The 19,865-nt window shown below is 39.0% G+C and overlaps 2 protein-coding genes across 8 annotated transcripts in view; one reads left to right on the top strand and one right to left on the bottom strand.

The window, feature by feature from the left end:
* dnah5 (dynein, axonemal, heavy chain 5) overlaps positions 1–18,814 on the bottom strand; it is a 93,595-nt gene extending 74,781 nt beyond the window's left edge. For 2 of the 7 annotated variants that reach the window (XM_034697930.1, XM_034697927.1), the window contains exons 1-17: positions 18,543–18,814; positions 8,170–8,304; positions 7,776–7,860; positions 7,348–7,520; positions 6,702–6,920; positions 6,212–6,349; positions 5,518–5,691; positions 5,226–5,339; positions 4,971–5,078; positions 4,663–4,785; positions 4,125–4,340; positions 2,852–2,959; positions 2,579–2,664; positions 1,988–2,195; positions 1,776–1,889; positions 1,296–1,502; positions 907–987 (exon numbers count right to left, since the gene is read on the bottom strand). In XM_034697930.1, coding sequence (XP_034553821.1) covers positions 907–987; positions 1,296–1,502; positions 1,776–1,889; positions 1,988–2,195; positions 2,579–2,664; positions 2,852–2,959; positions 4,125–4,340; positions 4,663–4,785; positions 4,971–5,078; positions 5,226–5,339; positions 5,518–5,691; positions 6,212–6,349; positions 6,702–6,920; positions 7,348–7,520; positions 7,776–7,860; positions 8,170–8,304; positions 18,543–18,632 — 2,379 coding nt within the window. In that variant the 5' untranslated portion in view covers positions 18,633–18,814. Of the gene's footprint in view, positions 1–906; positions 988–1,295; positions 1,503–1,775; positions 1,890–1,987; positions 2,196–2,578; positions 2,665–2,851; positions 2,960–4,124; positions 4,341–4,662; positions 4,786–4,970; positions 5,079–5,225; positions 5,340–5,517; positions 5,692–6,211; positions 6,350–6,701; positions 6,921–7,347; positions 7,527–7,775; positions 7,861–8,169; positions 8,305–18,542 lie in introns of all 7 variants that reach the window. The other 5 variants (XM_034697929.1, XM_034697924.1, XM_034697928.1 and 2 more) reach the window with 4 other exon arrangements.
* Positions 18,815–18,863: 49 nt separating this feature from the next.
* The window catches only part of triob (trio Rho guanine nucleotide exchange factor b), a 110,895-nt gene continuing 109,893 nt past the window's right edge, over positions 18,864–19,865 (top strand). Inside the window, exons 1-2 of the mRNA XM_034697933.1 lie at positions 18,864–19,140; positions 19,271–19,395. Coding sequence (XP_034553824.1) covers positions 19,378–19,395 — 18 coding nt within the window. The 5' untranslated portion in view covers positions 18,864–19,140; positions 19,271–19,377. The remainder of the gene's footprint in view (positions 19,141–19,270; positions 19,396–19,865) is intronic.

Genomic DNA, 19,865 nt, shown 5'->3' on the forward strand with positions numbered 1-19,865 from the left:
TTACAGCCTGAATTAAGAGCCAATCTGTTGATCAAAACTATCAAAGCATGCATGTCATATCAAGGACCTGATTATCAAGGACCAAGAGATCCCATAAAAACCTGTAGTCCACCTTAGAGGACAAGATGACAAGCTATAGGGGCCCCTTCACTACCTTATATATCATCTCTAAATGAACCAAAAAGCAATCAGGGTGCACCGGCTGAACCCGGGAAAGGCTGGGATTGGTTTATGTGGCCTATGCACACAACACATTACACTTATAACACACACCAAACAAGGCACTATAACTGATGGGAGGGATACAAATGTATATTGTGCTGCTTTTGATTTCTCCCTCTGTAAATGAAATACAAATATTCTAAACTTAGCATTAATAGAGCCAGGGTGAGTGTTTCTTTTTTCAACCAGCATGTTTGGCTTGTGAGGACGTCTTCATTGAGAAAAAGTAAAACTCTCCAGTATTCACTTTTTGCGTAATTGCATTGCTTGTATCCAGGAAGCTGAATCAGGCAATGCCTCAACTTCAGTTCAGCTAGATTAGGACGCACCAGTGGTTCTAAGCGATGTTAAATTAATGATTAGCAAATATAATTTTACAAAATGTATAGTAACTCTAACTCTATCTGGTGACTATGTCAGTCAATGTAGATTAAATCATTCAATCTGGAGCCCAAACATATGATGCATCATTCAAAATAATCAAAGAACTGCAAGAAATATTGATAAATCAAGAAATAATTTGGTAGTTTAATATATTAAATTATTTAAATTGTAAACAACTACTTTTAATTTCAATAGTATTCTATGAATCCAACAATACGATTATCCAATCAATAAAATAATCCCATTGAAGATATCAGTTTACTATTTTGTCACATTTTGAATATCAGAACTGCACCTTACCTTAGCTACATGGGGCATGGCCAGCTGTTCAAAGGCACTCTGAATCTTAGCTCGCACTCTGGTGTTCTCACTCAGCATTAGCTGGAATAAAAAAGATGTTGATACAGTTTCTGAATCCACTTATAGAAGTTTCTTGTAACAGAACATATTAATACAACCAAAATGACTGTCTTTATATTTTTGGGGGGATTGTACAACAGATCAAATTGTTCTTTACTCCTACCAACAACAGTTTCTAATTTCAAACATGTTATTTGATAAAGTACACACTGGGCTTCTAACACACAGATATGACATCACTTTAAAATCAATTTTGGCCCCTAGATTACTTCTTGAATTTTCTATCAGTTGTACAAAAAAACCCCCAAAAAAACATCTGCAGTATCCACCTTTAATTTGTCGTAGTTCTTTTTGAGGGGGTCCTTTTTCTGCTGTAATAGGGCAGCAAACGGGGGGATCTCCAAATTCATCCTCGTCATGCAGTTTGCCTCTCTGATCTGGGTCAGAATCTCCTGGTCATAGTTGACAAACAGCTCCCCTGTCTCTTGAGACCTGACCAGAAGAGAGGCCTGCAGGCCCACCCGGGCGTCCTTCATCTGCAGAGAAGGTAACAATGTTGTGAGTACAAGGTTGGGGTAGATAAGTAAGGGTTGTAAGGAAGTAGAGGCAAAAGGAAAGAATGAGAGTGAGGCATGTTGCATGAAGAAAGAAACACGGTCCACGGTTGCATGTATTATATGATAAGACCATATTAAAGTAGATTTTGTAAACATGCTGATGAAATCTGTAGTATTCTAATCCTCTTTGTAACACAAGATGCCATACTTTTCTAGCCCCAAGCCAACATTGCATTCCCTTTCTTTCTTTACCTTTGACATCCAGTTGTGATGGTAAAGCATCTCAAACTCCAACAGGACCCTTGCCACCCTGTTGTAATTCTTGATGATCCTCTTGGCCTCTGGTGTGGAAAGAACTCCTGGTTGCTAAACAGGGAGAGATAACTATATCATATGAAGAAAAGAAAAAACAACAACCAGCCTTTGCCAAATGTTAATGCAGGGAGGCAGACATTTAAGTCTACCTGCTGAAAGAGATCCATGGGACCCTGGATCCTGCTGTACAGCTGTCGAGCCCACATGATACGGCCTGACACAGGGGGCAAGTCCCGGCCAATGGGAGGGTCCAGTTTCTGTTTCATGTAAATGCGTGAGACCATTTCAATGTCCCGGCCATAGTTCTGCAGAATGCGCTGATACTTCTCATCTATGCCGAGGTCTGGGATGCCAAGTCTGTTTTTAGTGAAAAACAATATTAAAATAGATCACCACTACAAGAACATTACATTTGAAGGAGATATGAAGAGAGTAAACTGTAAAAATGCGTTTAACCGTGTATGGATGACGGATGCACAAAAAAGGACCCAGAAACTGGAGAGGTTATAGGACTGCAGTCAGTTTTGTTGCTGGTGGCACCTGTGCTAAATGTGAAAATGTCTTGCACTTGTACTTGATTTCTTTCTGTTTGTTATGGATAAGTTTAAACCTAAAATGTGATTTCAATTAACTATCACTAATTGGCTGAGGGGATAGAAAGTTAGATTTCTAGGCTGAGGATAAAACAGAGAATAGGTAGTAGTAATGGGATTATAAGAAGTGTTAATTAAATTGATTACCTTTCAAACTTCTTCAGCACACTCAGAGCTCTCTCTGTATTTTGAATCTTCTCAAATGTGCTATCCATGAAACTCTTCAGCTGGCTCTGGAAACACAAAGCCAAATAACAAAATGATATTAGAAAGGAGACGGTTGAGTGGATCTTTAAAAAAAAACTAAAAGCACAAATGGCTCATATCCCTGGCGGTTATGATAAAATGAGCCACAGGGGTTTCCATTCATCGCTTCATTACACAGTTTCTCAGAAGATGTATCTGTAATATTTAACTTACATGAAGCTCAGAAGTCCTTCTGCAGAATTCATCATAGTCCACATCAAAGTCAGTCCTTCTCTGGTCTAGAAAACTGTAGTGTTTTTTCTTCATGGTTAGCACGATAGCCTGTTAGAGAGACACACACAGGCATAGAAAGACAGCTGTTCGGATGTGCAAGCCTTACTTTTTTTTAACCTTAATTATCTCTGAATTAAAAGCTTCTTTAAAATCAGCCTTGTTACTCTGCTGCAATCGATCACGACCTGGGAAATACTGTCATTACTCTTTGATCCCATTTTCTGTCTTTACTGTGTTTCAATGCTTCAAGGTGACCTTAGACTGATAAACACTGTACATGTGTGGGTTTTAAAAGAGCAAAAGGCAATCTGAGTGCAAAACATTAGGGACTGTAACACTTAATTTAAAGCTTACTAAAAAAGTGTAGAGTTAACCTTCAACTTCTAAATAGGGAGGTCTTCAGCCTACTTTAATCCAACTAGGTCTGGTTACTTGGGCATTGAAAGGACTGATGGGATTACAGCAAGTAAGCTGGACAGTATGCGTAACACTTCCTGGGAAATTATGAAGTAAATCTGAACAAAACAAATTCATAGAGCAATGATATGATACTGACATAACTATCACCTTTTGTTTTTCTACTGACATTCCATGCAATTAGTACTCTCAAACTGTTAATGAGTTACAGGTGCAGTAGTAAAATTCCATGCCATTTAATTGAACCACTGCATGATGTTAACTATGAAAAATGGGTCATGCATAACTTAACATGGAGACTGTGGTGAGACGTTACCTCCCATTTCCCCTGCATTTCTGCAGTCTGTGTATCCGTGGAAGCAGAAAGAAACACATAGCTCACATCAACAAACTCTTATTGGAAAACAAAAATAACGCAATGTGATGTGATGAAACAAAGTCAAGTGTTGTATTCAAAAGTAAAGTCTGAACATCATTTTTTTTTAATAACTTTGTCCAACAAAGGGAAAACAAAGAAAGAGACAGCAATCTCACAATGCCACACTGATGATCTGCTGGCAGGTGTTTGTTGAAAAAAGCTAACTTTTGTTTACTCTCCTGAGCGGCGCTGACATTTCTTTATAATTATTGTTTCAAAGCTCACATATTTTACTGATGTATTCAAATATAATTTAATAGCAGGTTCATCTTGCAAGAGGTGGATTTTTTTAGTTTATGTTATCTCACAGTGTGTTTCAAAAACAAACAAAAAGTTATACAATGTTTAAATATAACCAGATTTAAAATATATACCCACTTGAAACCTGGTGGCCATTGTCTCCAGTCCCTCTATCTTGGAGTCCTGTAGGGCGGAGTATCTCGAAATGGTGCCAAACATTTCCAGGATCTTGTTGAGGCGTCGCTGGAACGTGTCAAACTTCCCAAAAATGTACATCTCACCGAAGTCAAACTGCCTCTCTGATGGAGTCTGTTTCAGCTTCTGCTTAGTTTTATGGTAATACCGCTGGTACTCCTGAAGGACACAAAACTCATTACTTTCTTTTCTCTGATTAATCTTAAAAATGAGATAACTCATTTTGGCTGAAATTACGTAATTTAATTTTTTTTCATTATAGTTACAGAATTGTTTCAGCTTGCATTTTAATGTATTTTCTGGAGATGTTTTGTGAAATGCACAATTTTACCCCCTTACAAAGCACCCAGATATTAACATTGACATGTTTAAAGAATAACAGAGCTGCAGAAAAAAACGTTTATAATAATTCAAGCATGAAAAAAAAATTGCAAAGATAAATCAACAGTAAACATTACATATTCCAACATGATATCCATACCTGGTTCAGATGAATGGCAGCTTTGATTTTGTCATCAACAACTTGCTGAGGCTGGTCCCATATAGAGTTTGAGCCATTATTTGTGATGTAGGCCTTGCAGGCAGTGATCATCTGATTTGTCACCTGAAGATATTGATTTGATTTAAGTGACATAAAGCATTGTTACACTCTGTTCATAGTTATTTCTTAATTCAATGTTGTTCTGTTATCTAGGCTGTAAGAATAAACGTGTGCACAGTTTCAATGCTGATCGACTGTATAACGTTCTTTATCATTATTGCATTGTGCAAACTAGTATCCACTCCTACCTTATCAAAAAGTGACGTGATCTTTTCAGATGTGTTGTAGTAGCGAGAAATACTGTGAATCATCCTGATGGCATTGATCAGGCCTGGTATTGCATCCACCATTGATACCTGATGTAAAGAAGAAGTTGTCCCTTGTGAGCATTCAGGTAACTTACTCATACTTACATACCAAAGCTCTTTTTTCAGCAATGAGACAATACATTTGGTAAATGCAGTAGACCAGTCTTCAAAAATAGATGATAGCATTTCTCTTACAGGGTCACTGTTGTAGAGAGGGTCACAAAACTTCTCCAGACTGTAGAGGTACTTGACATTGTCTTTGGCCTCGTTGGCTGCATCAGTAATCCTGGTGTCCAATTCTCGCCACGACTAGACAGAACAAATATTGCATTTAATGTATGTCATTCTTATATTCTCAATATTACAACCAAAACAAGTGTATATACATTGATCTTATTGATGAAAATAAAATAACTCAGCACTGATATGAAGGACTAAGCCACTGTCAAACACACATGTAGTCACCAAAAACGTATTCATATCTGACCTTTATAAGCTTAGATTTTGCCAACAGAAGCACACCAAGTACAGCTTTGACCTCAGGGCTCTTAAGCTGGTCCAGAAGGTAGTTGAAGCGGGACATTCGTTTCTTCCAGTAGTCCAGTTCGGCCCGAGGACCGAGGTCATCAGCCTTCCTCAACTGGTCACTTTCAGCCAGAATCTGGAGAACAAAGCAGCTTAAAATCTGCTCTCTGTTTAAGCCTCATTTCTGCAGTTTGTCCTCTGATTTTCGTAAATATTTCCTACATATAAATGATATCATAGTTGTTTTGTAACCCATGTTAACAGTACCTGAATTAATTCTAAGAATTATAAATTTCAAGGAACAACTTGAAAGAGATACATTTTGGACTATTTGTGCAGCATAACAAGTGCACACAACCTTCATAAATTAGATACATGCATGATAAAAATCTTACTTTACATCTTCCCTGCAGGAAGATATTCAGATGATCATGAATTTTAAGCATCTGTTGCTTTGCTTCATGAAGTATTAAGTGCACAGCAGTGAAATATTTATCAAATACCTGTTCAGCTTCACCTAATACCTGCCACATTTGAAATTTGACCCCAAGCTATTATGCAGAAAATATGCAATATATGAGAAGAAATTTGAGGCTGAAAATATAAAATTGAGAAGTTCAAGGATAACTTCTTTACTGTAACTTTACCCGTCTCACCTGTTCGATCTGTTTGATCCATATCTTCATGCAGGCTTCTATCTTTTCTGTGGTCTCTGCGCTGTTAGCTGCTGCCACGTAGTCTGATGGGGTCTTCAGCACTTGCAGGTCAAATGTGTCACACTCTTTCAAGGTAATCTGAAGCAATTGATGACATGGTTTATTTTTCCTGCAGTTTCTCTTTTAAAATGCATCTAAAAGACAAGGCTTTGAAAAGAACATGCTGCTCTTTTCTTTGTTAGGTGCATTGCTGCTGAAAGGAAACATTACTGTGATCTCAGTGGGAAATGTTTTTAACTATATATCTTTCAAATCAATAAGTTAGGGCATGGTAGGTTTCAGGTCATAATGTCTCCTAACCAATTAAAAAGTGTTGGAGATGCTTAAAGTCACATTATGTTTCTCTATTGGTTATTAAAGCCCTCCTGAATTCAATGAACTCACAAACCGTCAACCTTAGCATTGATGTGTTAAAGTGTCTGCTCTTTACTTTTTCTTGCAGGCTCTCTTGAGCTCCAGCCAAAACGGAGACAAAGTTTTCCAATGATGATATAAAGTCCTGTTTGACCGCCTTGGCCTGTGGAGTGGCCAGCTCTCCCCAGCCATGGTTCATCTTCTTCAGTGTAGGGATGAAGATCTCAGAGAGTAACTGCTCCACGCTTTTTAACAGACCCCCTTCTGTTGTGTCCAACATGTTGAAATTTACATCCTGAAGTAGTAAATAAAGTGCACATATATCCACAGATTATTAGGAAAAAAAGATTTATCAGACAATGAATAGCTTGCTCAGTTCGCTTTTTGACACTTGAAGTGAAATAAAGAGCCTACATTTCATGCTTTCTTGAACACCCACCAAATAAACAGCTTACATAATGAGAACAATAATCATACCATACTAGACATGAAACTAAGTGTCTTTATTTTGTGAAATGCATATGATTTATCCAACTCCCACATTTGACAAACTGTCAGTAAGGATTTAATAAAATTAGACAGAAATGTCCAAAAATCCCACATCAGTCATATAATGATGGTTCAATTCTTTAAAGCTATCACCAAGTACTCTTTACCAGTGCCCCTCACCTTGAAAACCACAACCTCAAGCTCTCACTTTTAGGTGTTACAAAGTGACTCACTCTGTGTATGTTCTCAGAGGTGATCGCCTTGGAAGTGTTGGCTCTGGTGAAAAAGACACACACTCCCGTCAGAGCCACATCCCTCCCATCTGTCACAAACACTTTGGGCTTTTTGCTGCGACCGGGCTGCTGGGCAACAGGCTGGGAGGGTGCAGAGGCTGCTGCTGCTGCTGCTGCTGAAACAAAGCATCACACAGTAAACTCATGATGATTTCTCACCGGGATCCTGGTACAGGGGATCTGAGTTGAATTATGCTATGATTGATTTTAGAGACCTTATCAATTACAATACTGCCTTGACTGTTGTAGCAATTAAAGGTTAATTCATACAGAGACAGAACCTCATCATGATGTATCACCAAAATTAGATATAGCTGACACATTGTGTTACATTTTGACATGGTTTGCGCACAAGTTATAATTGTTACCTGCTTCAAGTGGCTCTGTGTCCTGATAGTAAAACATGAGGTGTGGAAGACCCTGAGCCACAAAGAACTGCTCCATGCGGTCAATCTGAGAAAGTAGGAGAGAACCGTTCAGCACATTCAGACACAAAGGTTTCTCAAACTGAAGGTCATAAAGTAACCAGATCAAGGCTCACTAGAGAATCACAAATGCACTGCAACCTTGACTGAATGTTAAACTACTATTGTTACACAAACTGACACAAATAAACAACTACTATCAAAGTCTTTACCCCCTTAAACTGAAATATCTTCAACAAAATAAATATCCTTAGAAACAGAAATTCAATGTGGTTTGCATGCTGTCAAATCTTCGTTCTCCTAAAAGAAGTACAGTTTGTGTGTTAATATGGGGTACCTGATTCCCCTCCAGTATAGCATCTTCAACATCTGCTTTCTCCAGTCCCAGGCATGAAGCCACAATACTGAGGATGTAGTCATGCCTTCCATCCAGCTGGGCCCGCTTAGCTTCTCGCTCCTCCTTTAACTTTTGCTAAACAAAGAGTGCAGACAAACATTTCAATATTAGAACCATGCTTTCAAAGTGAATAAACGCTTAACATGTCCAATTCTCCTTAAATGGGGGACTAATTAGATTATTTTTTAAGATAATTGACATTTTTAATTTCAAAAAGCTGTATTCAGATCAGCTCGGATTCACTGATGGTTAGAGGGGAACAAAACACACAAAGCGGATTAAGCCATGATATTACCAACAGATAACAGAGCCATTCAACCATGTTCTACATACTTGGTTTATCCTGATGAGGCTTTTAATTACAGATGATTGAAGCTCTGCTGTTGTTCTACACTTTTTGTCTGTCATTATTTAAATGAAAACTTCATTAAAAAAACACACAGTTAAATAAAGCCTCAATGCAAGGGTAGAATGCAAAACTCTTCAAAGCAAATAATTCTCCTATATCTTATATCAAACTCCACAATCAAAAAAGAGTTAAAAAAAAAAGTAGTCAGAAGTCTCCTGCTTCAAAGGTTGCAGATGCATATCTCCATTTCCATCCTTATACTTTTTAGAAGTTCTTCTCCTGCTGTGCGTCTACCGAGCACTCATCCAAAGTCTTCAAAATTCTGCCTCCCTACAATAATTAAAAAAGACACAGCCAGTTTACAACAGGCCATGGCTTGCGTTTAAGACAGAGGGGCAGTGTTATCACTCTCAATGGGTTGCCAGGTTACACTGCTCAGTAACACAGGAACAAGGTTAGCCAATAAATTACATGAAACCTTGTGTTACATGCTGTGCCAGCTGCAGGGTGCATTTAAATTCTCTCATTTCCCCTTCCTTTTGTCTGTGTAGAATTTAAACAGGGCACGACAGAAATAGCCTTTTCTGGCTCTGAATACTTTTCTGCATTGACGTCACCGCGGACAGGCCGTCTTCTGAAAGACACTTCAAAAACACAAAGCAGGAAACATGCTGGCAATGCCAAAAATAGAAACCCTGACATCATTGTCTTAAATACTTTCCTGTTAATACGATTGTTAACAGGATGAAACTTTAAAACATGGCATGATCACATTTGTCTTTGATCTTGTTATCCCGTTCTCTCATCTCTGCTTTCTGTGCTCTTAATACACATCGACGTGTCATAGAACATTAATACATCTAACATCTGTTAAATGCTAATCTTTAACATTAGTGCACAGGCTGCTCTCTACATGCAATCCCCCGGTCTGAGTCCACATGTGGAGCTGTGCATGTGGATATAAACTGAGTAAAGAGAATTTTATTACAGATAAGTGTTGTTAAGAGTCCAAGTATTGATTCTTGTTAGTTACAGCCTCAAGGCTGCTCGTGTGAAGCTAGAGTGAGACGGAGCATGCAACAACATCCTAAGCAGTGTTTGTCAACAAGGTTAGCCCGAGCAGCATCACATTAACTGTTCAGCAGCTTGAAAAGAGATCAGAAAATAAACACATAATGTTCAAGTTTGTCCCGAGAGACGAGGCTAATAAGACTTTTCTGAAGTGCCCAAATAAGGTTCAGATGCAGCGAAGCTAAAATCCAATGAATCATTAACTTTCTTATTAATCAGGATAATATTTGCCAAGCACCAACTGACTACGCTCAGGAACAGTGACTGCAAGTCAAAGGTCACTTCACTGGACAACAGGACGGTTGCTTAGCACAACAAACTTAAGGGGTTATTGCAATAACTGCACCATAAAACTCCTGTACAGAATATCTTAACATGGTGAAAACAGATAAGGATCTTGTAGCTAGTCATGTTCACAATATTCAAAGCTATAACGCAATTGATGTGATGAGTAATGTTTGATTTTATTTCTAGATATTAGGGATGGGCATTTCAAGCCAAAATACTATTCGACAGTCATTAGCTTCTATTCAACGATTATTAAAATGATTATTTTGATATTTAATGCGGTTGGCATTCTTCTTCTTCTGTTACTTAATGCGGTTAGCAAACTGCTTTGAGATACTATATAGCCACCGTCTGGCGGAAATACCGTATTACAACCAGACACCGGTGAAAACGATCAAAATGTGTAATTTTAAAATGAGACAATATTCAAAGTAACTCTTTGATTTTTACTAAGTGAACAAATATTTGAATATTCGATAATCGTTGTCCATCCCTACCATAGACTGTAGTTAAAATTGACGTCAGCTCGCTCGGCTCGAAGTGAGGCTGCCACAAAAACTGCTCCCCCTAGTGGCTGGCTGCAGTATAGGTCAAAAACTCTGTCTCCCTCATTCATTTGAATGGGGCTGCGGTCAAACTGTATGCTGTGGTGATATGTAGTTATTATTTGACTGTTTTGTGTTCAAGGCCTCTTTTTTCTGAAAAGTGTCTTTTTCGTTAGTTTAAAAAACAGGGTTTTACTTCCGGGTTTACTTTGATTGTCAGCTGCCGTAGAGAGAAACTCCATAGGACCTCGGGACAGTACGCTGTAGGGCGGAGCTTGTTACCGGGGAAACACACAAATTCCTTACTGTGCAGACTCTGGCTGCAGAAAATTTACAAGATGTCAGCGTTCTGGAGCGGGATATTTTGGCTTCAGATCCGTACAATGGGAAAAGGCGGAGCGATGCTGTCCATGATATATACAGTGTATGATCCCTACTAGATATGTGATCACACTCTTGATTCTCCTAATCTGCAATGCCTGTAAATTATGTTTTGTTTACAAGCATTGGTTTTAAAAAAAATAAAATGACCCCTCAAAAGTATCTGGTCATATACAGTATTTCAGAATATTCTCCAATTTAACCTTACATACAGCACAAGAGGTCATTATTGACTTGTTTAAATAAGCTAAGTTAAACCACTGCAGGGCTCAGACAATATATCAAGTAAACCTTTGCAAAGCTTTGTCTCTGGAGATGCACACAAACACAGCCCCCCCCTCCCCCCATCACACACACACACACACACACACAAACACACACCCACACACTTTATGCACACATAAGCACACACACTTTTGCACACCCAAGCACTCACATCACAAGTCAGCCATATAAAAAAAAGGCATGCCAAGCCATCAGTTGCCGGGCGACCAGGCATTTCACACCTTCTCCTTGCCTTTCTTCCAAACTGTGTGAAGTCAGCCCTCAGCTCAGAGACAAACAATACACAGACACAAAGCAGTGAGGTGAAGATCGTTCAGAGAAGCAGACTGTGTCCATCCCTGAGTGAAATACACATACACACAAATACAGAGGGAAACAGTAAAATGCACCAACAATAACAAGCTGCACACAGCCACATTTGTTTACTCCCATAACACAAGCGTAGAGAGCAGCATTGACAGTCTCATGTTATCATGGCAGAAACTGGGCTAAACCACGTTCAGATTGTCTGAACTGAACAAAGAGAGAAAACAGCTGTAACAAAAAATCCAGCTACACTGTCAGGAATACAGTGATTATCTAATATTTGAAAATATATCATGAAATGTTTTAGTTCCCTGCCAAGGCTGCTAAATAACAAAAGCAGAGGATAAAGGTAAAAGCCATCAATGTCTGAGTGGGGAATAAAGCCAACACAAACTTCAAAATTCAACACAGAAGTTGTGTAGGATTTACAGGTAACTTTCTCCTTATAATTTCACATTGTGAAAATTGAAATTGCTGTCAGAGCCACAACAAACACAGCAGTGCCCACTCTTACCTTGATGAGTTTGGAAACTGTTTGTTTCCAGAGCTGCTTTCTGAACACCTGCGACATGACAGTTGCTCACCTCCTCAACTAAAAACCTTCAATATGTTCTCTACAACCTGCTATCACTTCCTCATCTACATACACACAGAGGAGCTCTCATCCTCCTGGGGACAACAGCCCTATCAAGTTGTCAGTCATGACCACTCAGCCAGGTGAGCTGGAGCTATACCTGCTTTATGTTTAATGGATACTTCAGTCCGCAGTGTAGGACTTTTCACAGCCAACAGGGTGAACATGATATCCCATGAACTCCTCGGACATTAAGACTTTAACAGTTTGTCGGCAATAAACACACGCACATTATTTGAGTGTAACAGCGCTTCATATGCAGGAAGACTCACAGAAGCACATGAAGTAGGGACGCAAAGAAATGAAAATTCTTGGCTGAAACTGAAAACCGAAAATGAGGAAACCAAGGCCGAAAACCGAAACACCAAAATAAATGATTATGCCAATTATTAGTAGGGAGAAGGCCATGCATTTTCTGTTTGTGTTGCACAGGAATTTTCTAGGCGATTTATTAGCAGACACTTGAAGCTAGTTTGAAAAGCAGTTTGAACACACTGGGTTAAAAGAGCTCAAAGTTATAGACAGAAATGACAAAAATGTTACAACTGTCCCCAGTTTCCCCTATCATTGCATTTATGGCTCTGACTGTGTGCTAACCTCTTTAAAATTAAGGATCTCATTGAACATATCATGCCCCTCATCTGGTTCAGAGAGACCAGTCCTTTTTCTGTGCTCTGTTCTCCTTCTACTGCACTTCTCCGTCTTCAAATTCCGAATTTTCGGTGCATCCCTAATATGAAGCAATACTGACGGCTCAACTGTAATCCCACATAACCACACACACTCACAACTGTGTGCATACATCAGGTGCTGCTGCTCTGAGAGGACAAAGTGAGAAAAGGGAACAAATGTGTCACTCTAAAGGAGAGCTCTGTGTTGATCTCTTGGACCCTAACTACCTGACTTCACAAAAACATAACAATCAAGTGTTCATTCAAAGTAGAAGCTATTGTTGAAGTTTGCATAGCAGACAATACTTAACACAATCCCTCCATTTCAACAACAGATAAAAGAGGATTCACAGGTCTCATTTCAAGACACAGCTGTGATTCAGTGAGCAGGTTTTCTTTTTCTTTGTGAATGTCTGAGAAACTCTGCATGAGGGGCCATCACACAGGCCCTGTCTCATCTTCTGTTATGAATTTCCGAGCATTTGATAATTCAGTACAGAAGATCTTCACCCCGCACAATGCCAGAAAAGCAGAAAAAAACTGAACCATGCTATTATAGTGCACACATTCTCTTTTGTGTGCACTGAAGTCATTTTTTCAAACTGTTTAAATTATGTTTGGAAAAACGTTGTGTTGTGGTAAAGGAGAAGTCAAATACAAATGTATCCCAGCACTAGCAAGCTCTACATTTTACTGAAACCTAAAGTGTCACATGTATATTTCAAGGATGATTTTTTTTTATTGAGCTGCAGCAACCAGACACAGAAAACAGCTGTTGTTAAAATTGAAGTTTATTGATGTGATATAAAAATATATCTAGTGTTTCAGTTTACTACATAAAGTAGAAATAAACAAATACAGTGAAACTTATTCACCAGTTACCAGATCTTTTTTATGGGAAAGACACCATTTCTCAGACTGAGAAACTGGTTTCAGATAAAATAATTTGTTACTTCCACTTGCAAACATGCAGCACACAAAATATCTTTTTTAAATTGTCTTCTTATTCTGAAAAATAATGTTTATTCAAGTATTCTCCTCAGTTTAGCATAGCTGAACTCTTTATCTAGTACCCACATTTACTCACAAACACATTCTCTGTTTCCTGAATCCAAACACATTAATGATGAATTACATTTGGCCAATGTAGATAGTCAAGAAGCCAGGTTGGTTGTAACTTCAGAACTCTTGGGTCACCTTACCTTGTTTTGATAGTCTGGTTTGAAATGCAGCATCGTGGTCGGCCTTCAGACTGACACTTCTTTTCAAGTCCTTCCTCCCTCTTCATAAGCTTCTTTTCATGACGTTAGAGACTTACATCTTCCAACAATGAGGACAAGACAGGGAACAAGCGGATTTGCTACAGTATGTGAGCAATCAGCCTTCTTATGAGCCATGTGAGAAAGGTTACTGCCCTGAAATTATGAGAGTGTTGCTCCTAAAAGGGGACTGCTTGCCACATAATGTGGTGTTGGATGACCATTCTTCTGCCAGGTATCCATCAAGACCCTGCTCTCACCTTACAAATCTACTGCAACAATGGGGTGGAGGGACAGCAGTGGGGGGTGGAAAGGTTGCTGATATATTGAAGAGAGCATACAGGCAACATTTTCAGACTATAAGATGCAGGCGGACACACCAACTGCACACAGTGAACAAATAGAGGGTTTCAGTGTAGTTTTAGAAATAACAAGTTAACAAGATATGTAGCAAACTCTTAACAGTTACAGGATTCACTGACTAAAAAACTCTTTGGGTATTGTATGCATTGCTTTTATATGTTAACTGACTTACACAAGTCAAGAAGTGACTGCAGCCACAGCTTCAAATAGTAATGCTGACACTTTGCAGACAATGGCATAGTGTCTTTTTTAATTCTAGCAGAGTCAAATATAATGTAAGGTGTCAGAATTTAAACATCAGTTATTTAACTCTTAATTTTCTCAGCATATGTTGTCCAAACAAAATAAATGTATTTAAAAGAAGACAAATTAAAGGGCAGACTTGTCCCAATTCTTGTAAAACTGTTGATGCAAGCTTGACTCAATTTTACATTAATCAACAAGAACCAAACAACTGAATTTTAAGTTCTGTATCAGGTATAAATTAAAAGCCTCTGCGGTGCCTCAGCTTTACAAATGTGACACTCGTCTCCATCATGTATCTTGGGATTCGTGTAAATTGAATATCATGTGGTTTTGTTAAAGATAAGGAAATTGAATGCTACCTTAAGCTCTTCTTTGACATGTAGGAAAGAAGTGATTGATCATTTAAAAGGTAAATAATAGGTCTGTATGAAAATCAATCATTGCTTGCAACACCAGCAGCAGACCCTTATCTACCCTCATCTAACACAATCCCGTACACACCAAAACAAACACAGACCACCCAGCAATTAATATTAAATTCCATTAGCTTTTACTTTGGCACCCCGCAGATGAGAAGCACAGCTCTCTCATCAAGGACCTGACAGTCAGTTTGATATTGAAGGAATGATTGCGATGCTTTGCATTTAAAAGCAGCCGGGTCATCAATTTTTTACGACGCCATGACTGATTTTCTAAGCTGAACCGCCTGGTTTTGAGCTGCCATGAAACAGGAGAGTGACAGTAAATTATAAATGAAGGGGTGGTGAGATCTGAGAGAGACAGACAGAGAGAGGGAGTGAGACAGAGATGGGTCCACTGTTGTCCCAGGGGATGCTCACACTTACAGACCTAGAAAGCTCGAACAAATCTGTTTTGAAAATACACCAAGCTGGAGCACAGAATTTCACAGTGGCTGAAAAAGCCCTTTGGACTCGTCCTGGTCCTGACGGGTAATAATTCTTCTGTAATGAACTCTGTTGGTTCAGATTACTCCTGGGTATGGTTGCATAATAAAATCACATACTTTTTCATTGCTTTATAATACTATCTTGGTCTGACTTTTATCTTCAATCCTGAAGACTCAAACAAAACAGACGTATGACTGACAAGCAGAAACTGTGGAGGCCATCAATACTCTATTAATCCCCTTGGTGCATGATTACCTAAAGTATGTTAGATCCACCCCATGTAAGGGATACTCACACCTAGGGTTGCAAAATTCCGGGAATTTTCAAAGTTGGAAACTTTCCATGGAAATAAACCAGGAATTTACTACATTGAAGGTTGGCTCTTAATAGGGAACTTAGATATAGTTGGGGAAAATATATTTTAGCATAATCCTGACTAGGGCTGTCAACGAATATTCTAAATTCGAATATATATTCGAATATTTAAAAAAAACGGAGATTCGATTGTGAAAATTAATATTCGACTGTGGAAAAAAACACACATCAGCGGCTGCTTTGCGAGTGGGCGCACTGCATGACAGTTCAGGGACAGGTCACAGGAGTCACACATGCACAGCGTGAAGCAGACTGCAGAGAGAAATCCTTCCGTCCCCCGATCCTCAGTGCGCTCTGAACGAGTCTTTTCCTCCGCTGGGAACATATTGAATAAAAAGAGATCGGGCCTCTTCACATGTGCACTGTCTTGTGTTTTTGGCAAATAACCTGCCAGGCCTAAGACCCTACAGACAGTGGACTAAAAGAGCCCGACAATCAGTGACACTGGGATAAAATGCAGTTTTTCTTCTTTTTTTTTATACAAGCGCCAAGAATGTAAGTGGACTACTTTTTCGTTTTCAACTTCAATTAATGTTAATTATATTTGCTTCAATCACCGAATGAAGCCTGCCTATATTAGGGACAAGAGTCGGGACCTTTAATTGCTCGCACAAGTCTTGTTCAGCACTCACTCAGTGCATTGCGCACAGAGAGGGAAGGGGGGCGAGCGAGCGAGAGGTCATCAGTCTTAAAAGTGTTACGGTATAGACCATTAGGTCCTTTACTTGTTTTGTAAGTGTAGGTGTGTTTTAGGCATGTTATATCTTAAATAAAAATACATATACAAGTAGTTATGTCTCCTTGTATCAGTTTGTCCACCTGTTATTGACATAATGCGCAAATATAGATATTCGAATGGTTTGAACCCATGGGCTTTTTTGGAGCGAATATTCGAATGTCATTTTGGAGCAATTTTGACAGCCCTTATCCTGACTAAAACAACCAGATTTCATTAAACTACAGTTGAATATATATGCTATTCCTCAATCACATGCACATAGCACACTGTTAACTGCAGGGCTATTGAGACCACGCCCCCTACATGCACTGTGCATTCCTCCATCACATGCACAGATGATTTCTACAATCCTGCAGAGGCTAGGCTTGAGAAGCTTGGGGGAAGATTAATTTTATTTGCATGTTGAATGGGACTTTTTTGGAGGGAGAGGGGCTCTTTTCATTTAACATTTTGAATGGGACTTAGTTGGGATTGCATTTTTGTTAATTTTTGAATGGGTTGAGTCAGGAGGATGAGTAATATTTAACTCAACATTCATGTTTTTGTTCTTCAATGAAAGATTTGATTGTTCAATAAAATATTTAACACTTGATAAAGTTCAAATAAATCTGTTTTGATTGTATTATTTTGGATGGATGTCTGCTTACAACAAAACAAATATTTATGCTTGGATATGATACCTTTCCATTAAATTATCCTCACTTCCCAGTTAATTCCCATAGAAAGTTTCCAATTTGGAATATTTCCAAAATTCCCCAGCTTAACTTCCCATGGAAATTTACTGGAAACTTTCCTGAAATTTACTAAAAAATGTCAACCACTTTGCAACCCTATTGGTGCATCAATACCTAAAGTATGTTAAAATAGATCCACCCCATATAAGGGCTGCTCACACCCAATCTTGTAATTTCTCCAAAGCAAGCCTGTATGCAACAACTAATGTGACACATTAGTTAGGAGAAAACCAAACATTCACACCCAGCACAGACAAAATAATGTGGGTAAAATACTCAAAATCTACAATGTTTAAATACACCCAACTAACCTTTCACTGATAGACACAAATATTTACTCACAACAATTTTCTAGAAACATTTAGTAAAGATCACCAGATGTAAACAAATCTTTGTTGATTATCCAGCCTGTGTTTTTGAACATTACAATAACTCTACACTACCATCTAGTGGACTGAGGCTCAAAACACAACCAAAACATCAAGCAGTGCAGTAGTTTGCACTGGAGCTATCTTTGACTACTGATGTGAGACCAGAAGTAGTGTAGTGGTCCTCAAAGCATTTACAAAAAGCAGCTTAGAGGGATCTGAAGTTAAATATTAAATGCAGACAAATCCACATGATAGAAAGGAGCGCTGTTTTATGTATCAACTTGCATAGCCTGCTTTGTCATGAACAATGTCTCAAACTGATCCATTTTCAGCCTTCTGTGAAAAGCTTACTTCATTAGGAGAGAACTAAGATAACGTTAAGTCTGATCAGGTAGAAATAAGCGTGTTTGGGACATGTGCTGGGTTCTTAAACATAGGATGAGCAAATACACACAAAAAAAAGCCGGAAAAACAAAGGTGATCTGAGCATGCCCGAAACTGAAGATTTGTCAATCTATCTGACTGCAAAGTGTGCCAGCTGAATGTAAAAACTGGTGTGCACCACAGTTAAAGAGCGAGTCCTAACCGTTGAGTGTGGATAGTCTATTAAAGTACACTCAACTAAAGCACCGAGAGCGCTCTGCAGGCCTGGGATGGAATATAAATAGCTCTGTTTTGAGGATTATAAGGCCTATATAAAGAAATCCAAGAAATTGTACACACAACTTTGCATGTAGAAAACTGTCATGTTGACACATCACGACTGTGAGAAACATCTGGGTTCAAACCTGCATCTCCTTGCGTGACTCTCCTGGCACAGAAGACTGGCTGGGTCTGCTCCTGTAGCTGACTTTAGCGGGTCGAGAGCTGAAGGACATGGTTCAAACAATCCTCCACAGCAACAGTTCTCAATTCCAGGTTTCAAGAGAGACAATGGCGTTTTTATCCGTTAATAAAAGTGAGAAACTGAGATTTTTCAGGCTGTAAGTAACGTTCCCCAGGACTTACTCTGTATGTTGACGGTGGTTTCCATGGTAACAAGGCAGTTGGTTAAAGGGGGCCGAGGGGGGGTCCCAAAAAAACCTTAAATCATCCGTTGGGTAGCCGGACAGAGGGTTGTACCCCCCAGTGAACGACATTTCACATGGGTACACATTCAGACCGCAGACTGATACTGACCAATATAAGCTATCCTACGGAACAGGTTGAAACTAGTTTTCGTGCGTTTTAAGTTCTTCTTAAGTTGCTCGTGTGTAAATGCCCCACAAAGCATGGATAGCAAAACAAACGTTTGGTTAGCACATATTTCAGCTTCCAGCTAGTTTTGAGTTCTTGTTGACTAGCTATTAAGCTAGCAACTTATGGTTGTTGTGTACTTGGAGAAAAGTAAGTTAAACGTATCAAGCCGTTACATAAAGTGGCTTAAGAAGGCTATGACACAATTCTTGTTCCTACTTTTATTTTAAGAGGTAAAATTAAAGACTTTAATCGTAACCCGCTTCCTGTTTCACCGTAGAAGTCAGCTAGCATGCTAGCAAAACACTGCTGGCACGCTTGGCAGCATCCAGATGTGCATGCTACCTGCGCACAGTGCGCAGCTGCACTAATCAACCTGATGACGTCATGGGCGTGGACTGCAAGGTGAGTAAATTTAATTATTCCTTACAGTAACTAAATAATTAATCGGAGACAGATAATTTTGTTGCCAGTTTTATGAATTGCACCGTTAAATGAATCCCTTGACATAATCTTATAGGCTATTATGAAAGGGGATATAAGAAGTTGCAAAAATTAAAGCTGCTGTTGGTAGGAATGGTGTAAAAAACGTTAGTTTTTTCTGCTGGGTTTGGAGAAAAGGTCAAAATGCCCATCGGTACTCATCGGTAAGTGGAGTCATTTGAGACTATTGCGAAATCTCAGCATTTTCCAATGCTTTGTATCAATCAATGTTATTATTCCCCTCATTCCCGTTATGACGGACCAATCATAGCTAATCTCCAATCCTCTGCCCTGATTGGTTAAGGGGAGGCCCCTACAATGTCCTCCGATTGGTTATGAGCCCGGCACTATCATGACTGCACACACAGATCTGTGTTGGGGGGCTAAGAGGA

This window comes from Notolabrus celidotus, chromosome 12, assembly GCF_009762535.1.
Source record: "Notolabrus celidotus isolate fNotCel1 chromosome 12, fNotCel1.pri, whole genome shotgun sequence".
In the NCBI taxonomy this organism is placed as follows: Eukaryota; Metazoa; Chordata; class Actinopteri; order Labriformes; family Labridae; genus Notolabrus; species Notolabrus celidotus.